The sequence below is a fragment of the Pinus tabuliformis genome, chromosome 9, assembly GCF_031772625.1.
Source record: "Pinus tabuliformis cultivar Carrire ecotype Pingquan chromosome 9, CPIR1, whole genome shotgun sequence".
Lineage (NCBI taxonomy): Eukaryota > Viridiplantae > Streptophyta > Pinopsida > Pinales > Pinaceae > Pinus > Pinus tabuliformis.
In genome coordinates, this window is record NC_142307.1 from 146,295,405 (window position 1) to 146,312,769 (window position 17,365).

General features: G+C 41.5%; 1 protein-coding gene across 1 annotated transcript in view; it reads left to right on the top strand.

Annotated features, from left to right (window-relative positions):
- Positions 1 to 242: 242 nt before the first annotated feature.
- The window catches only part of LOC149147534 (serine/threonine-protein kinase ATG1b-like), a 208,119-nt gene continuing 190,996 nt past the window's right edge, over positions 243 to 17,365 (top strand). Inside the window, exon 1 of the mRNA XM_089445382.1 lies at positions 243 to 1,399. Within this exon, the coding sequence (XP_089301508.1) occupies positions 1,157 to 1,399 (243 nt within the window). The 5' untranslated portion in view covers positions 243 to 1,156. The remainder of the gene's footprint in view (positions 1,400 to 17,365) is intronic.

Genomic DNA, 17,365 nt, shown 5'->3' on the forward strand with positions numbered 1-17,365 from the left:
AATTTAAATATGATTAATTAATATTTATGGGAATGACTTCTATTATTCATGATTCCATAGAATTAAAATAATTACAATAAAAAATCTCCAAAATAAATGGATAATAAGCGAAAAGAAGTACTGTTTCAATCACCAAAACAAAACAACCATAAGAATAAAATATATAAACAAGTAACTTCAAACCTGGACGGGCCAGTCTCATCATCAAATTCAAAATACCAATTAAAGACGTCTTGGTAACTTAATAAATATTGATTCATTGCCTCTGTCTTTTCCTCTCCTTCAATCATTGGAAAACAACCAAAGAAAAGACACCCCAGCTTTCCTGATCTCCTTTAGCTATTATTGCAAGACCGAATCCAAGCTATAGCCAAATAGGGACACGACCCTTAAATTCAAAACTTGTCCACAACAATCCACAATTCCAATTTTCTACGACCATCGGTTTTTTCGGAGGTCTGACTGTACTTTCATTTTCTAATTTTCCCGTTGCTAATTCGTATTTCTGCTCTGATCTATGCAAAGCCATCAATATTTTTCTCAGACGAGTGATGGTAAATTATCTATATGTATTTTTTCCTCTACCTTTTATACTTTAAATTTGTTGACTTTTGCAGCACTTCTATGGGGAATTTTGTGCACTTACAGGGTTAAAATTCACGGCTTTTTTCAGTTCTCGGGGAGGGTTTGAATTTCTGATTTTGCTTATCAATTTCGTTCACCTGGGTAGATTTCTTGATTAAATTCAGGACGTGGGTTCCTTCAATTTTGTTTACATGGGCTGATTTGATTTCATTACATTACACTCCTTAAGCACGACTGTATTTTGGGCCCCATTTTGGTTAAATTTTAAACCCCTCCCCTTTTATTTTCTGGATTTTAAGAGAATTGTGTTCAGAAACATTTTTTTCATGTCATTGCGATTTCCTTTTCTGTGTTTAAGCCTTTAATTTAAATCACCTGTGGGCATCGCCTTCTCCAGCTGATTTTTTGCATCTGGGCATTTAGTCTTTCGTGTTCTGATGCTTTACTTGAATCTTCCCTGGCTCTGCTGGATTCCCCAATGCAATGATATACAAGCCAATACTGTACAATTGATAGAAACCAATTTCAAGAGTTGGTCTCGGAGAACAATTTAGCTCTACTGTTATCTGTGATGGCACAATATGGAAATCAGCCCGCGGAGATAGGGGACTACTCAGTCATTGAGCAGATTGGATCCGGCTCGTTCTCGGTCGTATGGCATGCAAAGCACAAATTCAAGGGTTATGATGTTGCTATCAAGGAAATTGCAACCGGACGGCTTAACAAAAAGTTACAGGAGAGTCTTCTGTCAGAGATCGAGATACTCAGAAAAATTGACCATCCTAATATCACTCGCCTACATGAAACTATAGAGGTAAGCGTTTAATTTCTCACCTTGTTGATTTTTCAGTACAGTGGAATTTTCATTGTTTTGTGAAACAAGGGCGGTTTATAACACACACTATAAGTGTTGTCAATCTGCGTCGAATCTGGCTTTGAGTGCGAGTCCCTGAGATAAGGTGACAACTTTCTCCCTCATTCCTGCACTGACATAGCTTAGAGGTGCCCGTGTGCTTTAGCCTTTATGGGTCCAGTTCCTTGTCATTGTTGCCTTCCCAATTGCAAGCGTAGACAGAGTGGCATAACCCTTGTCCATGATTTGCTCCACATTAACATGGCTGTGCTTGTATGTATTTTGAACAATAGATGCGGAGCTCTGGTTCTATGTTTTTCTGATATAAGTTTTACTTTTACCAATTTTTACAATCGATCCTGTAAAATGAGTTACAGAAGTTGAAGCAGCAGCTGGTGGTATGCCCCTTCTAACCCAATGTAGTCATAATCTCAGTCAGTGAAAGTTGGTTTGAGACTACTGAAGTTCTCTCTTTGAAACCTTTATTATTTATTGTGAAACCTTTCAGCTTTTCTATTCCAAACTTTTGAAGGATGTATTCCATCAGCATGATTTGGGTAGCAGCTTGTTCATCTAGTGATTTCAGATTCTGGAATATAAACTCAATATCCTTCCCCTCCAAGCCAGCTGATTCCTGTGACCTTCTCTGTATCAGACTGCAAAAATTGAGTGGTGTTCCGTTCTGAAATATTCAATCATCTCTGTCAGGTCACTTGTGTACCAGCAAGAAGATCCTTAACTATTGATTCTGAATCAGTGACCTGCACGTTCTTGTATCCCTGGGGTCTTTAGGATAAAACCATGTTGGTGCTTCATCTCCAGACTCAACTTCCTCGATCTGCTTAGCTTCTTCTTTGGCCTGCCATCATTCCAGTTTTCTACTCATTGGAGAAGGATATTGAGTTTCAAAGCTTGCTCATGGGTGGCTGCAATTTTGACACAATTGAAGTGCTTCTTCCTGAATTCTGTCTGCTGGTTGGCAGACTGTAGACCTGATTCTCTCGCTCTCTTCTTCCTGGTGTTAATCTTGTTGGTTGGGGGACCAATCTTCCCGCTTTAAGGCCCAACAGAGTAACAATAGGCTTCACTGTTACAACAAACAGGATTAACACCAGCTTTTGCCCTTTCATGAGTATGAATCCAAGTTCACTTTCTCTCTATCTCAGATGCTATCCTTTGCAATACTGAACTTTACATACCTTGAATCATCATTTCTCAAGCTTGGGTTTGCCTGGCCCGATACACCATCATTGCACCTTGTTTCACCTTTTGACTCCTGATTAAATTGATTTTCTGATCCTCTATTTCATACCACATGGCTATTAAAGCTACCTCCTCCCAATGGGCTCCAGCATCCATATCAGCCATTTTTTACCTACCTTGAATCATCATTTCTCAAGCTTGGGTTTGCCTGGCCCGATACACCATCATTGCACCTTGTTTCACCTTTCACCTTTCGACTCCTGATTAAATTGATCTTCTATTTCATACCACATGGCTATTAAAGCTACCTCCTCCCAATGGGCTCCAGCATCCATATCAGCCATTTTTTGAGCCACTGCATTGGTGCTTCTTCTTATGTGCCTTGTTTCCAGCTTGGCAGAGAGTTTTGCCAGCTGTTTAATTTCTTCTACCACTGCTTCCAATTTCGCATATCTGTTTTCTTCATTTGATGCAGGATGAGTTCCAGTGGTCCTCCCATGCCTTTCTTTGCTGCTATAGCCTCAACAAAGTTGTTAGAAGGTTCTCTTATGTTCCCTGCAGAAACAAAATGGGCTCTCCATTATGATTCCTTATTATGGCTCAAATCCAAACCCTACCCGGGTTTCCATTTGACACACCATTGACATTGATTTGAAATATGGGTGAGAAGGGGAGTCCATGCTTCTCATTGCTCTGTCAGCTTTTCTAACTTTTTATGGGCTGTCTTTAGCCCATTTGTCTATTCCTCACACTGCGAATATGTGTTCATTTCTCAGGAGTGAATAGCAGGCCTTCTTCTTTCCACTCTTTTGCCTCAATTGGTTCTTTGATGTTTCTAACTATTCTCTGTTTCAAGTTTCAACTGAGGAATAGAAGAAGAATGATTTTGAAAAACCCTTTTATTCTCTCGAGGCAGAGACAGCGCTGGGTGCCTGTCGCCTGCTAGACCTCCTCTCAGACACAGCACCATATACAGAGAATGATCAGCAACTTCTTGCTTTTGGCCTTGGATGTTAGGAATAACATTCACTCATCTACTCCACCTAGGATCATGCAGTTGGATTTCTTGACGGTTCTGGAGGACCTGGAGGGGGGGAGATTGCCTTGCTCACCTCCCTCACCACTGGCCATCATATTTGGGAGATGCTGCTTCCATTGGCGTCATCTTCAGCTCCCCCCTCGCTTCTTTGGAGTTGCATGGTCCATCAACAGACATACTTACATTTCTCATTTTTGGTCATCTCATAAGACTTTATACATTCTCTATTTGTACTTTTATTTCATGTTAGTCCTATATTAGTCATTTCTTAGTCTTATTAGCTTTGGAGTTACAATGGAGTTGCATTTGCACTCCCACATGCCTTGTATTTACACTAGATGTATCCTTTAGTCACATTGACCTACTTTTGTGGTCACCCGAAGACATTAATAAAATTATCTTATCTTATATCAGTCAAGTCCAAACAAATCCCAATGCTAATTCCAAGACCTTATTTAAAAATTAATACTGATTTGAGGTCTCCTCATTTCCAATTACTAAATAGATCTTCCACATTATTAAAATTTCCCGTTGATTTCCTCATGAGGACTCATAGCATTTACCAACAATGCATATCTACGAAGCAAAAGAGGAGGACATGGTTTATTGATTCTTTTGCCTTCTGACAGATGATACATTTTGATGGTCCTTGGTGTTGTTAAAAATAATAAGGATACCGAGGAGGTGTTTCCTAGTGCATTAGCCTTTTGGCCTAGGAAAACAATTTAAAACACCTTTTTAGCATGTGACTTTATGAGCTATATTCAAGTCACTCTATAAAGTACTTTATGTACTATGTACTTTTAAATATTAAAGTTAAATTTATGTGGAGAAAAAGTACATGGTACAAAATTTAAAGTGATAAAGTGACTAGGAGTCATTAATGAGGGGGACCACATGAAAAAGGGTTCAAATGAGTGAATGAGCTCCACCATTGATTTAGAGGGTGTTGAAAAGTGTAGCTTGGGAGGTATTCCACAAGCCCAAATATGGGGTTTGTGAGAATTTTGGTCACAAAAGGGGTTTGTGAGCAAAATACCCAAGTGAAGGGGTTTTAGACCCAGATGGGGTTTAAAATTCTAAAAGAAAAATTAAAAGGAAAATTAGAAAGAAAATTAAATCCTAAGTCTAAGTGGAAAATTCCTCTAAGATCTAGAGGGTTCCTAAGAAGGCTTAGAGAAAAGATATTTAAGAAGGCCTAAGGCTAGGCTAGAGCATATTGAATGAGAGGGAGCTCATTTGATCTAAAGGATGCTGAGATGAAGCCCAGAGAGTGCCCTAGTTTGAGGGCTGCTGAAGGAGTGCGAGACATTTCATCAAGAACTCAAGAAGCCACAGAAAAGGAAGGGTTTCATCCTTAGCGAGTTTGAGAAGCTCTTGAGGGTTTTGGCAACTGAGAGTTAAGGGTCTTCTAGCTGGTTGAGGAAGAATCACAGGCTTAGTTTGGAGGCTGAAATGTATAAGATCTTCTACAGTAGGAAGCCACGACCCTTGTTTGTGTAAGAAGACACAAGAAGGCTTCAGATCTGTCATATGAGTGGTCAGTCTGCTTGTTGGTAGTAGTAGGAAGAGGGCCGCAGCCCTGAAATAGCTTCACCATGAGGAGAAAAGAGGTCGAGACCTCTGTGACAATGGACAAGTCTTGTGGAGCAGAAGAGGTTTAAGTGTTGGACAGAAGCAACAGGATGATCAACGTGGAAGGAAGAGAGGCCTGTGTAGCCTAGAAACCCTTAAATTAGACTTATTTGGAGGCTGTGACCTGTGGAAGGGTTAGAGTCCGTGTGGCATGGCTAGTGAGCTTTGCAACTTGCCAAAACAATGAGGAGTGTCTTGCACAAATTGAAGATCAGTACTAATGATTTAGGATAGTGGTTACGAGCCCTAGTTTAGGGAAGATCTGGTCCTAAAGGAATTAGGACAACCGTTAGTAGTAGTACCCTAGTGAGCATTCTCCTAAGAATATACTGCCATCGCTGATTTGTCCAAGAGTTAGTTAACTCGCTCATGATCTGCCACTGGATAGGAGGGTCGAGACCTTAATAAGGTGTTGGTACAGTTGGTTATTCTTGTAGAGAATGCAATAGACCTACACAGGGGTTTCTTGGCACCAAACAGCATCTAAAGAAGGCTGAATCTAGTGCACAAAAGTATGAGAAGTGGACAGAAGTAGGAGCAGATGTTGGCATGGAGAAAAGAGGGCTAGAGAAGGCAGATTCGAGGAGCTGTTCAAGGTTTTGGAATAGTAGTAAGGATAGAGCCTAAGAACAGTGATGAGAGGGCAACTCTATCACTGTTAGAAGACAGTAGTTGTAACCCTAGATTGGGCGGTATTCCGTGCACATGATTAGTAATATACCCTCAGATCTGATCCGTAGATCTAGCCTTGTGCTGATGTACAGGTGTTACAACAGGCCACAATAGCAATAGGAAGATGACCGAATGGAGGGTTGAATGTGCTAAGAGGGAAGTACTAGTTTGGAGGACTGTTCATAGGCATGAACTGTAGATCTGAAGAAGCCCTAGGTGAGGGCAGACCTAGAGACCTAGGTCTGGGCAGATATGGGTGTGTATGTAATGCTTGAACAACAGTGAGGTGCCAAAGCCCTAGACGAGGGCAGATCTACAAGCCCTAGGAGTGGGCAGTCCTGTAGGCCCAAGATCAGTCAAGCATTGACTGAAGAATGGGCAGATTTGAAGATGATGTTGCAGTGAAGGATTATAGTCTAGATTGGACAGATGTATGGCAGCCAAAGTACAGATTGGAGGACTGTTAGATGGTTAGCCATTGTGCCCTAAGTGTAGGCCTTGTGAAGGACTACAAGCCTGCTAGGAGAGGCAGAGAAGTTGAGCTTAAGGAATGATTAGCCAAGAGAGCCAAATTGACAGTTCGAGTTCATTGTTGAAGAAAGACGTTTGGCAGTGATAGGTGGCAGACCTTTGGCCCAAAGTTTGTCTTCATTGGAGCAGCACAAGAAGGCATTAGAGGGAAGAAGTCCTAAAGGAGCTGAGGAGTAGTAGTGAGCAGTTGAGAGTTGTTCACAAATGGAGTTGTGAAAAAGAAGACCCTAAGTGTTGATGCATTGAAGGACGAATGATCAGCTAGAGGGCAAGTTCAGTGACCTAAAAGAGCAAGACTGTTGATAGAGGCAGGAGCTGCAGATTGGGAGTAGAAGGACCACCAATTGTGTTTAGGGTACGATCAAAGCAGTTGTGATTGAGCTCTACATCAGCTAGTTGATTAGTGTATCTTGTTCTTGTATTCTTGTATCAATGGATGTATGAAGGCCGTTATCCCTGGTACAGGAGCCCTAGACTGCTGTATTAAAGTTGTTAGTATAACGAAGAAGGGTTCAATTTTTAAAAAAAATTGTCATGTGCGCTAGTTGATCCACTGATGTGTAATTTTCTGTAGTGCAAAGTAGGATGGTTGAGGTACATGAGTAGGTTTGTGTCAGTGATTTTAAGACCTAACCCAGATTCTCATGTGCCATGGGAAATCAACAGAGGGCTGAGATCTAATTGCATCCCTTGAACAAAAGGGGTTAGGGTTTCCTATCTTAATGAAGCTAAAGAGGGGGAAAAATGTAAGAAGAATTCATTCTTCATGTGCATTTGGAGAATTGAAGGAAAAGAGAGGTAGAGAGGAGAACAGGCTTGCAGGAGGAGAGATCGAACTACAACAGAGAACTCAAGAACTGGCCCATAACTGTAGGAGATTTCAGACATACAAATCAAGGAATGTTTAGGCAGCCTTGGTGATACTTTTCAGTGTGATTTTCGTGGAGATAAGAGATCATTTCCAGTGCATATATAGAGGAATGTTATGGCTCTAAAATCAAGGGAAGGTTAATTTATTTCCAATGCTGAAAACATGGTAGATTCAGTGTGGTTTTCAAGGAGAAAGGAGGACTGAATTTTCAAGAGTTTGCAGGCATCTCAGACACGGGTTTCCAGGCAGAAGAAGGTCTGATATCTGTGCTGTTCCCAAGGCATTTATTGCAGAGTTGTTTGGCCCGAGTTTTAATACAATCAAAGGCAATTATTGGGCACGAATTTCTGGGTTTATAATAGTTGTTTTAGTGTAAAGAATTTGAGTGAGGAGGTCTGATAGAGCACACAGTTCGAGAAAGCAAAGATTGCAGATTGTGGGACAAACATCAGACAGTGGCTCAAACTTCTAGAGGAGCTAAGCATGGATTTCAAGGGGAGATAAGTACCCTTGAATGTGATTTTTTCTTATGCTGTAAAAATTGCTTGAGAATGCAAATATAATCTCCTTAGTACTGGTTTTCCCCATTGTAGGGTTTTTCTAGGGTCTAGTTGACCAAAAATCACTGTGTAAAAGTGTGTAAAATGCTGTTTGTGCTTGTGTTATTATTTTCTTATCAGCTGGAAAGTCATATGAAGTAAAGTAGCCCTGAATGTTTCAAAATTAATTTGCTAAGAAGTTTTACATTTGCTAATATTTTGGGGCTGCGGGAATTAAACACTGCAAAAATCTTGAAACTGGGAGGGCTACCAGATTTTAAAAATTTCTACATGGTATTAGAGCTGTAATGAAACCTACAACAGTCTATACCTTCAACTGATAAGAAAAACCAGCAAGCAACCTTCTGCTATAAGACACGGAACAGTCATCTAAAACTTGCCTACATATACCAGAGTTTAGTGGTTGAGTGTGAGGCTAGTTGTTGATACTCAGATCTGAGATTTTATGTTGGTTGTGAGGGTTATGGCTACTAGTTTGAGGGTGGAGGAAAAATTGAGCGGGGTTGATAATTTTGGCCCCTAGAAGGAGAGAATGATGTTAATGCTTGAGGAAGTTGAGGTGTGGGACATTGTGGAGAGTCCAGTGCAACCTCCCACTGATCCAGCTTAGTTGGTTGACTTCAACAAGCAGAATGTGAAGGCAAGGATAATCATTCTCTATGCTATTAAAGACCATCTATTCCCTCATGTGACATGGATGAAGTTTTCCTACGATCTCCATTGAGAATAGGACAATGGTGTTGAGGCATAAGATAAGAAATACCAAGATGACCAAGGCTGATACCATGACCTCATACCCTACCAAGATCACACACGTGAGAGATGAGTTGGCTGCAGTGCGAGAGGTTATCCCTGAGGACCGGTTGGTTAGGATGGCACTAGATGGTTTTACCAAGCAGTGGGATGAACTCATATTTGGCATTGTGGCCAGAGAGCATTTTCTAGAATGGAGGACGTGGGGTGATTTCATCTAGGAGGAGACCAGGAGGAGTACCAAGAGTAGCAGTCAGCGTGGTGCGGTTGACAGAGAGTTTGTTTTAGTGGTGAGTCTGGCCACTAGTGTCACCTCTTCTGGTGTGTGGTTTGTAGATAGTGGAGCTTCTTGCCATATGACTAGAGTGAGAGAGCACTTCACGAGTCTCACAAAGGATGATATTGACTTGGACATAACTCCAAAGTCAGAGTAGCAGGGGTGGGGACAATGTCCTTTCAGAGGGAGTCATCACCTCCTTTGAAAGTGACGAATGTTTTTTATGTTCCAGGGCTAAAGAAGAACTTGATTTCAGTCTCTTGTATTGAGGACAGGGGATATGAGGTAGTGTTTCGAGGAAGATAGGTGCTTATATATCCCACGAGATCGAGTATCAAGTCTTCTAGAGTGATTAGAGTCCGTAGTGGGAGACTTTACATGTTTTATGTTTAAGCCTACTAGAGCCTTAGTGGCGCAAACCAACAGTAGTGAGTTGTGCGAGATATGGCACAAGAGGATGTCCCACTTGCACCATGGGTCGTTCAAGACGCTGAGGGAGATGGTTATAGGTTCACCTGAGTTTAACACTGAGCATCATGATGTTTGTAGGGGGTGTGCTTTGGGAAAGTACACCAAGACACCTTTCTCAAGCATTGACAATAGAGTAGCAGGTATACTAGTCTTGGTACACTGTGATGTGTGTGGTCCTATGTACCATGTATCGTTGAGTGGACACGAGTACTATGTGACCTTCATTGATGACTATCCCAGGAACCCCTGGATTTTCTTTCTGAATACCAAGGACCAAATCATCAAGAGGTTCCAAGAGTTTAAGGATCTTATGGAGAATCAGACGGGGAAGAATATCAAGGTGTTGAGATCAATGGGGGCCAACATACCTCCAAGGAGATGAAGGAGTTTTGTAGGAGTTAGCATCAGGAGGGAGTACATAGTGCCTTATAACCCCTAGTAGAATAGGGTGGTGAAGAGGAAGAATAGGGCCATAGTGGGTGCAACTAGAGCTATGTTGCATGATCAAAGACTACCTTTCTTTTATGGGCCAAGGTGTGTAACACTGCAATGTATCAATAGAATAGGAGTCCGCATAGAGTCTTGGGGAGTAAGACTCCCGAGGTGGCTTTTTCTGGGAAGAAGCCTAAGATTGGGCACATTAGGATCTCTGGGTGCCTTACATATTCACACGTCCTTGAGCAGAGGATAAAGCTGGAACTCATTGCAGAAAAGGGTATCTTTGTGGGTTACAGTGAGACCAATAAGGCCTATCGTATATACATTCTTGCATTGAGGGAAATTGTCCTGAGGGGGGATGTGAGATTTGAGCAGGAGAGGGCCTTGAGGAGATCTCGGGAGATTGATCAGGTAGAGCAACAGGTTCCTCAACAGGGGGGCACACCATAGGTATCAGGTTCTTTAGGTGGTACACTAGGGTCAGGAGGATCACCTATTTTAGGGGTGACAGGTTCATAAAATCTAGTATCACTAGGTACATAATCTCAGAGTACATGTTTCCATAGACCACAGGAGGGGCTTCCTCTTTGGGAGGAGAAGCTACTGTAGAGGATTTTCCCATACTAGTTGAGGAGGCTACTATAGGGAAGAGGAAGCCACAATGGCTTCGAGAGACCCTGAAGGAAGCACAAGAGGCAGTGGGGAAACCTAAATGGTCAGTTAGGGTGAGTGAAACACTAGAAAGCTTGGGTGGCTTTGTGGCAGATGTTGTGGAGACTAAGCTAGGTAGCTAGTAGGAGGTTGCTAGTCAACAAATTTGGAGGGATGCCATGATGGAGTATGCCTCCATCATGAAGAATGATGTGTGGGAGATAGTGTTGAGACTTGAGGGTAAGTCAATGGTGACTTACAGGTGGCTCTACAAGATCAAACATGCTGCGAATGACAACATGGAGAAATTCAAAGCTTGTTTTGTGGCATGGGGGTTCTCACAGGTAGAGGGAGTTGACTAGGGGGAGACCTTCGCACCAATTGCTCGTTATACCTCTATTAGAGCAGTGATATCTATAACAATTGAGATGGATTAGAGGATTCAGTAGATGGATGTGAATGCCACCTTTCTCAATGGGGTCATACAGGAGGTGTATATTGAGCAAACCACAGGGCTTTGAGGTGCATGGGAGAGAGTATCATGTGTGTAGGCTTAAGAAATCCTTATATGGATTGAAGCAGGCACCAAGAGCATGGTACGAGAGGATTGATGCCTACTTGCAGTGGATGGGTTTCCAGAAGGGTGATGCAGATCTGAACCTATACTTCATCATGGTTGGTGACGATCCGCTCATTCTAGTTCTGTATGTGGATGTCTTGTTTATTACAGGAGAGGAGAGACTCGTCCAACAGTGCAAGAGGGTCATTGCTTCAAAGTTTGACATGACCGATATGAGACTGACGCATTACTTTTTGGGGTTGAAGGTTTGGCAGGAGGATGGGCATATCTTCATGGGCTAGGGCAGATATGCAGGGGACATATTGAGGAGATTCCATATGCAGGACTGTGGGCCTATGGCTACTCTGATGATTATCAACTGGAAGAAGTTACATGCTTGAGATTCCGAGTTTGTCAGCCCCACTTTGTATCGTTAGTTGATTGGTTCGTTGATGTATTTGGTCAACACTAGATTAGATATCTGTTTCGCAATCAACACATGGAATTAGTTTTTGATGGAGCCTAGGAGAGTGCACTTGGTGACTGCAAAACATGCGTTGCGATACCTGTAGGGCACAATGAACTATGGTCTGGACTATATCCGAGGAGATGGAGTCAAGTTGATAGGTTGTACCCACTTAGACTGGGCAGGCAGTGCTAGTGATCGGAAGAGTACTGCCGGATGTTGTTTTATGTTGGGTTTGACAGTTGTGTCGTGGTTCAGCAAGAAGTAGAGATCAGTGGCACTAAGCTCAATAGAAACCGAGTATATTGCATCTAGTCAGGGTAGTTGTGAGGCTATTTTGCTTCGCAAGATGATTTGTGGCTTATTTGGTTAGAGGTTGTGACCACTTACAATACATTGTGATAATCAAAGTTGCATTAAACTCAAGGAAAATCCAATATTTCATGATCGGTCTGTTGAAAAGTGTAACTAGGTTCGGTCTTCATAAGGACACGTGTAAATTGTGATTTTATGTAATTGATGAAAAGAAGAAAATAAAATTATTTTGTAGTACTTGAATCATGGGTTTCATGATCAAGGAATTTTATTTTAGTTAAGGTTCCCATTGTGAACATTTAGGTTTTGTCATCTAGTCATAAAAGACAATTTGAGTCAATGTCATGTATGAAGGCCCTTCTTGGGCATGTTACATTCTTGTATGAGTCATCAGATGTATGAGAAGGCCCTTGAAGACCAAGCAAAAACACCTCCTACAAGTCAACTACAAGATAGAATAAAAGATCTTCACCAAAGCGGCTCACCTTCTAACAAGTCAGCGTAATTGATGGGGAAACAATTATAAATAGGGCAGCTCAGACTCATTTGAGAACACAGATTTTCGGTGAAGAAGATGTCTGAAACAAGAAGTGCAAAAGGGTCAAAGAAGATAGTCTTATAGCCAACGAAGAGAAGGAAAGGAAGAGTGAAGTCTCTAGCATTGTTTTTGGTTTTGTTTTGGGATAATCTACTCCACACATGTGAGAAAAGGGTGCTGTCCCCTGAAGAAGAAGCTGAGCTCTTGTTGTGATACTCGTAGGTCATAACAAGGAGAAGATCAAGGTGTATTACAAGCCAAGTTACCAAGGAAGAGACCTCCAACTAAAGCAAAGGAAATCAAGGCATAAGAGGTGGTCATATGCATGAGTTAGGGTTTTTGAATTAGGGCCGAAAAAGGTTGTAGGTTTGAAGCAGTGTTAAGGAAGCCCAATTTCCACAGAGTAGCTGAGAAGAAGGAAGGAGCAAAGGTTTGACAAAAGCAAGAAGGATCTCATCAAGGAAGCTTTGTGACTTGGTCTGTGGCAAATAGGTCGAGGGTCTTGGTCTTGGTCAATTGAAGTCTCTATAAGAAGAAGAATTTGTTCGGGTTTACCCCTCAAGTGGAGTGGCTTTGGCTGTTAAATTGGAAACTAGGGCCAAACTCCATGTGGGTAAGCTTATTTATGACAACTGATATTTTTATTGGATTCCCCTCATCGAGGGGTGTAGGATTGATCTAAAGATCATCCAATTCCGATAAGTATTTATGAAGTTATGAATTTATTTATGTTATGGACAAATTGTTAAGTCAGCCAACATCTTACGTAGGCTCAGAAGCCCAATAGACGTGTCTATTCATCATCTACATTTTTAGTATAAATAAGTGTGGACTTGAAGTCATTTACACACACCTCTTCATGTGTAGTCTCCTCCTCTCCATGTCTGGGTTTTTGGTGAAGGAGAGAGACACCATGAGTGATACGCTGGTCTTCAAGTGATGCCCTAGCTGCTGTACGTTGCCCTAGCCGCAAAGATCTGAACGCAGTCAAGGGAGGCATTAATACACTGTCCTAGAAGCCTTCATACGCTGCCTATAGTAGCCTAAACACAAACTTGTTCACGCAAGAAGAGCTGCAGTCATTAAGCATAGAAGAAGCCGCAGGAGATTTGGCCGCAGTTGAAAGGAGACCTGTAGCTGCCAAGCCAATGCGCATTGTGAAGGTTCACACAGCCCTAAACGCTGTAAAGGAGAAGACGTTATGTATGCACAGCACCAATACGCTGTCATGATACACATACGCAGTTATGGAAACTATACGCACAACGTGGATTGTATATACGCTCAGTTATGGAAACTATACGCACAACGTGGACAATCTATACGCTCAGTTATGGAAACTATACACTGTCACCTGATACGCATGCGCAATTATGTACGCACAACACATATGCTGTCATAATATATACGCACAATCTATGCGCAGTCATACACAATTAATAGAGACTCTTATGCACAGGTCGTAGAGACACTTATACGTTGGTAATAAAGACATTTATACATACATCTTTGCAATGAGGTTTGGGATCTCAGATGCCTCTGAAATCTCAAGGAAAATTACAGTGAGCAGTTACAGGATGAATGTCGGAAGTCTGTCCACTATAATGATCACACAGTCATGGGAATGAAGCTGTAGGCAAGATTGTAAAAGCCACAGTCATAATAATGAAGCTGCAGGCAAGGTTGTCAAAGCCGCAGTCATAGTAGTGGTCAAGGTTGGTCAAGGTTGTCAAAGCCATAGTCCTAGTAATGGAGCCGCAACAAAGACATGAAACAACAGTCAAGCAAATCAAATAGAGTCACAGTCAAGTTCATATTACTGTCTTGCTATGACTCAATGATGAGATAAGGATTCGATGAGGAAATCCTTGGCACATGTATCATCAATGTATTCTTGTGGCAAGAGGATCTACGAAACCCTACAACAGTAGTAACTCGGCATGGGAGTATATTACAGTGAGAAGACGGGATTTGTCATTCTTAGCATACCTGTTGATTTGGGGTAGCAATGTGATGCTGTATGATGAGAGCAGCATAAGAGTCATTGAGTATACATCAGATGGGTGCAAATCCATGATGTTGAGAACAGCTCAGTGATATTTGGGTGCAGCACAGCATAATGATATGAGCATGGACAACTTGATGATGAATAAGACCATGGAAGATGCAGCATGATGAGCAGCATGAAGATGATGAACGAGAGGCAACACTACGATAGGTGAAGCTGTCACCTTGGAGAATCAGTTGAAGCAGAATGTCTTCAACTGATCTCATCGTTATAGGAAATGATCTATGCTCAGATCTAGATAAGTCAAAGTGTTGACTTCTGTTGTAAATGTACTATCTCTCTCACTTTCTCTGCTGAACTTTGAAGAACATAAAAGAAGAATTGATCAAGGGTTTCCCCACATTGTGGGGTTTGTCCCTGGCTAGCGCCACATCTTGTGTCCTCCTGTCTTGGTTTGTCTTCTGCGATTTATACTTATGTTCTATCTGCAATTTACTTTAATGTTGATATGATTGCTAACTGTGAAAATTTAAATAAATTGCTCTAGCATAGAACATACCTAAAATTAACATTGGCCCTGGTTGATAGCCTATATTCTGTGTCTCTTGTCTCTTTATGGTTTATGCATTGGTAACTATTTGATGAAGAAGAACACTATAATAACATAAGTAAAAGAAGATCTTAATCTAAGAAGTAAAAAACATTCACAAGAAATTATCAATTATAAAGAAATCACCTAATTGCTATGCCCTAGATTTTTCAACATGGTTTCAGACCTAAGGTGACAAAGTTGAGGAAGGGCATCTTATCAAGGGACACTCAAGGATCAAATCTCGAGGAAGGCCTCAAAGCGAATCTAGAAGATCATCTTGAAGTCAAGATTTGGAAAGGAAGTATCAAAACCTTGGACCAAAGAAAGTCTACACCAACAAGAAGTCTTGGAATCCTCAAGTCATCTCAAGAGATCTCAAAGACCCTACTCAAGTTAAAGTACTTATACATCAAGCAAGACCAAGAACGTTGTCTCCAAGATTCTAAGGCGATCTCTCCCTTGTTGAAGCAAGATCCCTACCATTGAAGACATGATCAAGAAGTCAACATTGATCCTCATCAACAAGGGCTCCGCTATTGAAGGATCCAAAGGGATCTCCCTCTCTGTGGGATCAAGGATCATTATTGAAGAAAACTATCTTCATCAAGGAGAGGTTTTCTATTTTCTATATCATCATCAACATCAAGGAAGCAACAAGGAAAAGGAGCATCCTATCAAGTAAGTATATTTATGTCCACATCTGAATCTGTCAAAATGTCTTTTTGCAAGGAAAGCAACAAATTGGTTGGGGCTTCAAACTATCTTGCATGGAAGAAAATGACAGATTTGAATCTCATTGAAAATGAGGTTATGGAACATATCAAAGGGTCTATCACCAAACCAACAAAGGAAGATGCTCAAGCACTTGCAAAGTATATGAAAGGGGAAGCTAGGGATCAAAGGATTCTCATAGAGTCTATCAAGGATCCTCTCATCCCATATGTATCAAAACTCGAAACTTCAAAATATATCTATGACAAACTGGTAGAGTTGTATTTTGTGAGCACTGCTGGAGAAGTTATCTCATTAAAGCAAGAACTCTACAAGCTAAAGATGTCAAGGGAATATGGAATAGCCTCATACTTTATGAGGATATCCGAATTCAGGGATCAACTTCAAGGTCTAGGTGAAGTCATGTTTGATAGAGAAATGACTATAATTGTACTAAATTGTTAATTTTAGGTATGTTCTATGCTTAGAGCAATTTATTTCAATTTTCACAGTTAGCTCAATATCTTTTCCTGATTAGCATTCACATCAGCATAATAGTAAATTGCAAATAGAACATAAACATAAATCATAGAAGACAAGCCAAGACAAGAGGACACAAGATGTGGCGCTAGCGAGGGACAAACCCCAATGCGGGGAAACCCTTGATCAATTCTTCTTATATGTTCTTCAATAGTTCAGTAGAGAGAGAGATAGTACATATACAACAGAAGTCAACACTTTGACTTATCTAAATTAGAGCATAGATCATCTTTAAGAAGATGATACATGAGGTAGCTGAACTCAGTTAAAGACATGTTGCTTCAACTGATTCTCCAAGGTGACTTCATCACCATGCTACACCTATCATTGCGCTGCATCTCATCATCATGCTGCACCTCACTGTGCTGCACTATGTTGCGCCCATCATCACTATGTTGCATCTCATCATGCTTCACTAATCATGACTGTACCCATCACCGTACTGCTGCACTATGCTGAGCTCTTCATTGCACTATGCTGCACTCAAGTGCATGCTGCAATACCTCATCATCTTGCTGCTGTATGCATTCTCGCTGCTACTATATGCCCATCATTACCATGTTGTCCCATTACTGCACCAACGTCCAACAACACAGATCTACACCATGCTGCACCTTCACTACTATCGTGTGCACTATGCTGCATTGTACATCATGCTATGCATTGCTGCTCCTATGTGCACTATGTTGCATTGTACAACATGTACTCATTGCTGTTCCAAGTCTGTTGTTATGTTGTTGTTAAGACTGTGATTGGATAGGGCTTTGTAGCTTGCTGCACTAGCCCTTAACCAACCACCGAAACTGCACCCAATCACTGCGACATCATCAAGGAAGGGTCCTGTGCTTCTCGGTTGTTGTTTTGGGCACAAATCTGCCCCAAAACCTCCCTACGCAGCCCTTGTTTTAGGTTGGTTAGCCCTGCTGCCTACCACAGTGACTTGTTGTCACCTACAGCCAACCAAAACAAAGTTTCCTTGCCTCTTATTGCTGCCCAACAAACATGCGTCTAGCCCTCTCCCACTCGGCCTTCATCCAAGAGTATTTTTCCCTTCAACCAATGCCTAGAAGGCCCCACGTTGCCTCCTCTTCCAAGCT